At 39.0% G+C, this 8727-nt stretch overlaps 1 protein-coding gene across 2 annotated transcripts in view; it reads left to right on the forward strand.

The window, feature by feature from the left end:
- The window catches only part of LOC102204326 (probable E3 ubiquitin-protein ligase HERC6), a 10562-nt gene extending 2845 nt beyond the window's left edge, over window positions 1–7717 (forward strand). Inside the window, exons 3-23 of one of the 2 annotated variants that reach the window (XM_005720751.1) lie at window positions 144–220; window positions 671–898; window positions 994–1085; window positions 1164–1291; window positions 1523–1677; window positions 1799–1857; window positions 1939–2030; window positions 2158–2217; window positions 2322–2418; window positions 2505–2685; window positions 3711–3862; window positions 4088–4207; window positions 4332–4430; window positions 4540–4710; window positions 4948–5088; window positions 5271–5437; window positions 5604–5670; window positions 5751–5821; window positions 5988–6171; window positions 6563–6665; window positions 6820–7717. In XM_005720751.1, the coding sequence (XP_005720808.1) occupies window positions 144–220; window positions 671–898; window positions 994–1085; window positions 1164–1291; window positions 1523–1677; window positions 1799–1857; window positions 1939–2030; window positions 2158–2217; window positions 2322–2418; window positions 2505–2685; window positions 3711–3862; window positions 4088–4207; window positions 4332–4430; window positions 4540–4710; window positions 4948–5088; window positions 5271–5437; window positions 5604–5670; window positions 5751–5821; window positions 5988–6171; window positions 6563–6665; window positions 6820–7040 (2665 nt within the window). In that variant the 3' untranslated portion in view covers window positions 7041–7717. The remainder of the gene's footprint in view (window positions 1–143; window positions 221–670; window positions 899–993; window positions 1086–1163; window positions 1292–1522; window positions 1678–1798; window positions 1858–1938; window positions 2031–2157; window positions 2218–2321; window positions 2419–2504; window positions 2686–3710; window positions 3863–4087; window positions 4208–4331; window positions 4431–4539; window positions 4711–4947; window positions 5089–5270; window positions 5438–5603; window positions 5671–5750; window positions 5822–5987; window positions 6172–6562; window positions 6666–6819) is intronic. The other variant, XM_005720752.1, reaches the window with a different exon arrangement.
- Window positions 7718–8727: the final 1010 nt, after the last annotated feature.

The following is an 8727-nucleotide window of genomic DNA, read 5'->3' on the forward strand; positions in this document are numbered from 1 at the left end:
ATAATAACGTAGTTACTGTAACGCGTTACTTAATAACGCGTTAGTCCCAACACTGGTGACACATGAATAATATGCACAATTATCACTCAATTGTTCAAAGCTTTTTGCCACATTTTTACGAATTGTTGTCCATCATCATGCAGCAAGGTGCCTATCCCACTGCCCATACCGATAATTCAAGTTGCTTGTGGAAACTCCCATTCCCTGGCCCTGACTAAAGGTAAGACACAACTTTGTGTGTTCATATGGAACAAGGGCGATAACAGTTTTCCCCACACATGACTGATGATGAATTTTTCCTTTTTTAAAGTGTCTTTATCCGTATTGTAAACCCAGCTTGCCCTAAAAGTGTGACGTATATTCTTTCACGTACCTGACAGTATTTGAAGATATTTCATTGGCCAGAGGCTCATTTGGCAAAGAGAGTCAGTCCATTTAAACTCCAGCACTTTATCCAGCAGTATATCAATTAAAAGGCCATAACTGCGCCTGAATTTCTAATTTGATTTACATAATTCTCACTTATATAACGTATCCATGCATCCTATTTATTCTACTTCTAATCTAAGTAAAATATTCTGTGGTGGTTGAGGAATAATAATGTGATAAACTAAATTAATGATTTGTTTGTTAATTGAACATTTTAAAAACACTTTTCACCTCTCTCCAGGAGGCGATGTCTTCTCGTGGGGTTTAAACAGTCATGGTCAGCTGGGCCTGGGGAAGGAGGTGCCGATGCAGGATACACCCGTCATAATTTGTGCTTTGGCTGGAGTAGCGGTAACCCAGATTGCAGCAGGAGGGACCCACAGTCTGTTCCTTACCCTCGCAGACCTGGTGTACTGCTGTGGGGCCAATAAATGTGGTCAGCTCGGGGTTAACAGGGTGGATGAGAAAGGTAGAGCAAGTTAGTGACTCATAAACTTAGTGTATATGTGTGTGGCATGATTTGAAATAAAACACACTACTTTTTATCTGTTTCTGCTTTAACAGGCAGGTTCAACATCTGTATGGTGCCTGCGCTCAGACCTCTAAGTGTCTCCTTCATAAGCTGTGGAGAGTCACACTCTGCTGTGCTGACAAAGGTTTGACTTCATTGGTTCATCCAGGTGACTCCAACCATTGATTAACAAAGTAAAAGCTACGGTTGTTTTGCTTTGCAGGACGGTAAAGTTTACACTTTTGGAGACGGAAGCCAAGGTCAGCTCGGTCACAGCACCTCTGCTAATGAAGTGAAGCCCAAACTGGTTGCAGGTGTGGATGGTCCTGCTTCCCAGATTGCATGTGGCAGGTAAAAACCGGGATGTTTTGTTTTTAATATAAGCACCACCATGGCTACCATCATGATCATTTATAGCGTCTCACAGTCTGTGTGCTAAAGATCCCCGTTGTGTTGTATTGTCAATGTTAGCTAGGACGCACTTAAGCATAGAGAAAAGTGCCTGGGTGGATGAGGTGTGTTTGATGAAGCAGTTTGAGTGCTATTTAATACCCACTCCATGGACTGTTTTTGGTCTGCCAGGCATCACACTCTGGTTTTGGGCTCTTCTGGTCAGCTCTGGGCTTTTGGCAGTGGAGCTAAAGGTCAAACTGGAAATGGGCACAATGGTGGCAGTCTGACTCCCACTCTGGTTCAGTTTCCATGGACCACTGACGATGCAGCAGCCATGCCCAGTGGTATGTATGCGTGTTAGATGTTGCTAGTAGGATTAATAGTTCAGAATCTCGAATGTAAATTAAATTTATGTGCTTTATAAATTTTGAATATTTAGATGAAATTGTTTGATTTTTGTTTAAGCAGACTTGAAAATAGCTGCTGGGTGGAACACAAACTTTGCTTACTCTTCACCTGCAGAGGTAATCAAACACCTACAGCTTTAACTGCTCACAGAAAACACGTCACTCTGCCTGCTCACTTCTTCTCTCTTTTATTTTAAGAACTCTGTTCACAAACAGATAACCGGACGTCTTGATGAGACAAAACTCCAAGAATGGCTGATGATGGAGCATAGTAATGTGGAGGCAAAAAGGTAATTCATCATCATTCTGGGATTTTTAGATTTATGTGACTGCAGTTTTAATATTAGTTATATTAAATATATGTTCAAGATCTTCACTGTCTCAGTCTCTGCTGATGTTTCTTTCTCTTTGCGACAGAGAAATAGGATCGATGTTCCTGACAAGTTCAAGTCTTGTTGCAAGTTTCACAAAAGCCAAGTAAGTCCTTCACTGATGGTTTTGTCTGGGTCGGGTTTAATCTAGAAATGTAAGATTTAAGGGTTGACTGGTTGGTGCTGCCGCTCACCTCTGTTTGATATCAGTGGGTTTCCACTGGAAGCAGGCGACTTAACCGTGGACCTGGAGGCCGCTAGCCGAGCTTTCGACCAGCTGTTCACAAGACAGTGGATCAAACAATCAGTTAAGAACATTCTTTAAACAATTTGAGATATGACGACTTTTTTTTAAACTTGTGATCTCATACAGTAGGTCTCCTTTCCATGCAGGTAAACTTGGTCCCTCTGTGCGACTTGCTTTACCTGTCAAGAACTGCATTAAAATCTCCAGAGATCATCCTGATTCTTCTGACCTGCCCGCTTCTTCAAGAGGACTCTAATGTCATGAATACAGTTCCATCTGTGGCCATCACTATAGCAGAGATGTCGGACAAGACTCTGGAAACATTAAGTAAATGACTTTTGTCACAAGATTGGAGAACAAGCTTGTTAGTCAACCACTCGTTGTCAGGTTTATGCTGTAAATGCTTTAAATCAGTGGTCCCCAACCTTTTTTGTGCCACGGACCAGTTTAATGTCAGACAATATTTTCATGGACTGGCCTTTAAGGTGTTGCGGATAAATACAAAATAAAATGATACGGCTGATACGAGATGGTCCCACCTGGGAGTAATGGGGGGTAATGACACCCGAAGTGTGTTGCTTATGCTCAGTCTGCTCCGCAATTTTGTTTTGGTAGCTGTAACTGCAGAAAACCCTGCTTCACACTGTTCAGTCAGATTAGAAAAAAAGTAAAATAATGTAAGTTATTAATTTTTTTTCTGTGTGGCCTGCTACCCCAAAAAATAAAATTTATTCATAACACATGGGGAAAAGACCCAGGGAAACACAGTTAATGATGAAAACCATAAATTTCACACCCGAGCCTCAACTCTCGCGGCCGGGTACCAAACGACTCACGGGCTGTTAACGGTCCATGGCCCAGGGGTTGGGGACCGCCGCTTTAAATTAACACTAATTAACACTATTGATATTTACTCTTTAAACTCTTTAATTCAAACAATTTTTTTAATGTTAAAATGTAAGTACTGTTGTTATCCATGAATTTTCAAATTTAGCATTTAATGAAACAGCATTAGTTGTAGGTTTTTTTTAATGAGATGCCAAATATAGTTATTTACTTTCATTCCTAGAATGTTTTAGTAGCTGAATGTTAAATTTGGTTTATATGCATAAAAAGTAACAACATATGACAGGCGGTCTAATAAATTGCTTTAGCCCAGTATAATGATCGAGTTTACTGTGATAACTTTAAAAGTATTTATTCAATGTAAGACACTGTTTTGTATTAAAATCTCTTCAGTTTGTATAATAAGTTATTTTTTATTGCTAAATAATAGTTTTGGAGATGTTAGAAATCCAATTTATGCAGTGTAAACTTAATATTTCTTTGTATGATTTTTGTGTGTTCTGCAGAAAAGTGGTGGAGCTCACTGTCCCCCTCGATACTGATGAAGCACATCATGGTCTTCAAAAAGGCTCTCGCCTTCATGCTAAAGAATGGCCTCTTACAAACACACAACCCAGAAGTCAAATTTATCCTGGAAGCCCTCAAGCTGCTATACAAAGTCAGTGCTGTGTGCTTTACTTCTGTTTTTTTAATGACCGTTAGATTTTGGGTATAATTATGAAATATTGATTTCAATTAACAGATCAACTGCAATCTCTTGTTAGTAAAATATCAGTTCTAATAATTGAAAGTCTTAATCCTGGGATAGAAAAACTGTTAAAAAAACGTTAACAAATGACAATATTGTTGCTGTTTTCTTGATAAAAAAAATTTTTTTTTCCAGGCAAACAAAGCTGGAAAGTCCTACAAAGTCCCACTGAGCACCTTTTATGTAGAAGAAATTACAAATGCTGTGCAGCTTGACACTGACATCATGCTTTGGTGGCAATTCTCCAAAGAGGAGGTAAAAACAAACAGTACAGTAAACTCAAGTGCTTCAAATAAACAATGTGTCCATTTGTCCAGTATGGATTTCACTTTCTGTCAGACTGCTGATATTCATTATTAAATGACTGATTGTCTTAAAGGATGACGTGAACACACCTGCCATCTTCTGTCGCTACCCATTCCTTTTGACCCTGCTTCACAAAGTGGCCGTATTTAACTTCTGTGCAGCCACAGTGAAGGTAGAACGTGGATTCAGATTTCACCCTTTTTAACCATCTGCAATTACACAGGAACTGATTTCTATCTTTTAGCAGATTTCCTTCTAATTGGGTTTTTTTGCACTTACAGAATGTGCATCAACTCGCTCATCAAGCAGCTTTGGTGCCCCATCAACCGCACGCCCCAGACTCTCCACCTGCCCCAGTCTTCCAGCTAACCCTGAGGCGATCTCACCTGGTCGAGGACACCTTCAGACAGCTCAGTGCAGCCGACCACTGTGCATTCCAAAGGGAGCTTTTAGTAAATATGAAACTTTACTTTTACTAGATTGCTAGAGCTAGGGTTAGCACTGTTGGCCAGCAGTGTTTCGTTAAAGTGTAAAAGAGGACCCAAGTGTTTAGATGAATGCCCATAAAATTACTTTAGTAATTCGATATCGATAAGCAGAAGAGAATGGACATGGGATTAAATAAACTGCTCTATAAACTCACGAGTTGCAGAAACGAACAGAAACATGATTTTTTTTTTCTGTCCTAGGTGCTGTTTGTGGAGGACAGGAAGATAACAAATGTCAACAAAAGGGACTTTTTCCTGCATGTGTTTGATGAGCTGATGGCTCCAAAATCTAAAAGGTTCATATATAATGAGAGCCAGACTGTGGCCTGGTTCCCTCCCAAGGTAAGACCAATTATGGGAAAAAACCTACATTAATAATCTATGTGCTGCTTAAAAAAATAAAGCAGCACATTTAAAAAAATAAATAAATAAATAAATATAGAGAGATATAGATATATGATCAATTTCAGATTTAAAATTGATTTTTCTGTATCACAATTTCTTTTTATTCACCGACCAAACAGCCAAAAGTAGAGGAGAAGACTTACTTCCTGTTTGGCGTTCTGTGTGGCCTGGCTCTCTACAACCACAACATTATCCACCTGCGCTTCCCACAAGCTCTGTTCAAGAAGCTGCTCAGGGTCAAACCTACGCCGGACGACATGAAGGAGTTTGACCCTGTGCTGGCAGAGTAAGACAGACTTAAAAACACACAAGTGAAACGCGTTCTTTCTCACATGACATGACAAAAGAAGTTTATTGATACATAGATATTTCCCGTGCGTTTAACCTCAAATACACTGAAAATAGTGCTAACAACAGTATCAAAACATTCATCAGTGCTTTTGTGCCTTTAGGTCTTGGAGGATCATCTTAGAGGACTACACCCCTGATGTTGTTCAAACGCTGGACACTACTTTCACTGTAAGTTTACTAAATCATGTGTTTCGTGTCTGTTTTTCTTTCACACTTTCTTCACCTGACAGAGTGATTATCTGTGGTAGGTGTCCTGGGCTGGTGAGACAGTTGAGCTTGATCCAAATGAACCAGGAAAACTTGTCACCGGGTCAAACAGGTGTGTATAAACAGTCTACGCAGCACTCCTTCTCTGCCATCTAACAGCTACATCCACGCTGTGCTCCCTTCTTTATAGTTGCAACATGCCATTACACTGGCTGGGATGTTGCCAACACTATAAATCAGTACTTATATACTTTTAAATGGTTTTTTTTCATCAATAGGAAAGAATACGTAGCTGCCTTTGTGAACTACGTCTTCAACAAATCAGTGGAGAGAGTGTTTGACGAGTTCAAGAGAGGGTTTTTCAAAGTGTGCAACATGGACGTGGTGGACTTCTTCCAGCCAGAGGAGCTGCAAGCAGTGATGGTGGGCCAAGAAAACTACGACTGGGAGGTGTTCAAGAAGGTAAAGAGATATAAACTTGAAGAGATCCAATATTGATGCTAAGATTTTTATTCATAATCTGATTTGTTTTGTTTTTTAATTCACCATATTCTGAATGAGTAATTTTCCTTGCCAATGCAGGATAGTTTAGCACGCTATGCTATGAATTCCCTAAAACACCTGAACCATATGTGTCACCATAGTTCAGTTTGACCAAAAGAATACAAAAAGAATAGCTGACTGTGTGCACACTTGCAACGTAACATAAATCAGGAATTAAATTTAAAGCTTGCACTCTGCTTATGAAATTAGCAGTGACACCACTGACACCTAGTCTGGTGCCAGTGGGATTAAAAAAATGTAAATGATACACATATTTCATATATGTCCTTATTTTTATGTTCCCAAACAGAACACATTTTATGAAGGCGAATACCATGATGAGCATCCAAATATAGTGGTGTTCTGGGAGGTGTTTGAGAGCCTGAAAGCAGAGGAAAAGAAAAAGTTCCTTTGTAAGTATTTCATCATTAGGCTTGCTGTCATTTCCATTTACGTCTATCAGTTTTGGCTTACTTGACATGTGTTTCTTGATGTCCTGCCAAAAATTTGTGTAACATTTCAGATTCCATTTTTCACTTATCCTCTGTTATTTTCTTTCGTCCTCAGTGTTTCTCACAGGCAGTGATCGCGTACCCTTCCTGGGAATGGAGAGCATCAAGATGACAGTGGCTGTGCTGCCCGATGCTTCTGAACGCCATTTGCCTGAATCGCTTACCTGCCATTTCCTGTTGTTACTGCCCATCTACAGGAGATACCCAGTCGAGAGGACGATGCGCACAAGGCTTCTCCAGGCTATCAATCACAACAGAGGTTTCCGGAAGAAGTGACGCACCACAGAGTGAAGCAGCAGGGGTTTCGTTGTAAAGAGCCCATCTTAGCATCGGTTATTTTTCGGCTCTTCTTGCTTTACAATCTGTGCTATTAATTTTGAGTGATATTTTTTATTGTTATTACAATTTATTTTTTTTGTGCTTTTAAAATGAACACAAGCTTAAATCTTCAATAAATACAGTGCTTAGCAAATTTCTTACACCGCCCAGTTTATGGATTAAACCACAGTATTGGTAATTAATAAAATAACGTTTTAATGGTTCTGTAGTGGTTAATCCACCACTGTGCACAAGCTCTCAAAATGATGATTTGTAATGCTACAAAATAACCATTGTTATCTGTGAATTTTCAGATTCAGTTTTGCAAATAAGCGTGTCAGATTTGTTATTTTATTTATTTTATTTAGTTTCAGGGGTTGAATTGTATCCTCAGAGAAGTCCTGTGTGCCCACTCAAATGTGGGTAAAAAAACATGAACCCACTTTGTTGTCTGCCTAAGAAATAACAGTATAACGTTTAGTTGTAAACAAGTTTTTGACAGATTTCTATAATATTTGTGTAAGAAATTTGTTAAACACTTCATGTCATACCTACTTAGAACATACTTAGATAAGGAAATCACCTTTTCTTGCATTTGTACCTAGTAAATCATCTTAATAAATTCTCTGCTATGCTGCCTAGTATTTTATTATTTTTGTATTATTACCACTTCTCTGGAGATGAGTTACACTCTGACACAACTCAGGACACTACCTCTGCTCAATAATGAGACACAATAACAGTACCTTCATTACAGTCAATATATATGGTTACAATAATAAAACTGAAAATGATAAATTACTTGACTCCTTGGAGGAAAGAATTATCTTCTGGCTCTCCAAATACACAAACTCAATCCTCTTCATTGGTGGAGACTTTAACATCGCTTTAGGTAATATGGTTGATAGATGGCCTCCAGGGCAGCAGTCTTCATACAGTACAAACTTTACAAATTTCATGGGGAAATGTAATGTTGTGGATATTTGGAGAGAAAAATTTCCAGATGATAGACTCTTTACTTGGCGCAACAGGATCCAGGATCCTGTTGCAGGAGCAATTCACATTAACATCCAAATGCTTACACTGGATAATATACCTTACAAATTCTCCTATTTGAAGTTAAATAATTCCTTACTAAAGGATTCTTGAGAAGATATGGGAGTCAAATGACTAAATTGAGGAAGAAGTGATCAGCAAACCTCAGAGGAAGATTTTACTAGACCTTCAAAATAGATTGGACGGTTTATACCGACGCAAGGCTGCGGGTGCTTTTGTAAGATCCAGGAAGAGGTGGCTGGAGGAGGGAGAACAAAATTCTGCTTCCTTTTTCAGGCTTGAAAAACATCAAAAACAAACTCTATTCATCAACTAAATATTAATGGCATTGTCTCCTAGGCAAATTTTTGTGCCAAATTCTATGCTAAACTGTACAACTCAAAATATGATGAGGACGTTTCAACACTATTTCTCAATAATATTAAAAACCTAAAAACTATTGATGTGGACGATAGGAGTCATTGTGACAGCCCTCTGATGGTGGAGGAAGTTTCTAATTCCATTTCTGCACTTAAGGCCAATAAATCTCCCGGCACAGAGGGTTTAACTGCAGAGTTTTACAAATCATTTTCTAATCTCCTGCTCCGTT

This window comes from Pundamilia nyererei, unplaced genomic scaffold (genome assembly GCF_000239375.1).
Source record: "Pundamilia nyererei isolate P.nyererei 1_Seehausen unplaced genomic scaffold, PunNye1.0 scaffold00003, whole genome shotgun sequence".
Taxonomy (NCBI): Eukaryota; Metazoa; Chordata; class Actinopteri; order Cichliformes; family Cichlidae; genus Pundamilia; species Pundamilia nyererei.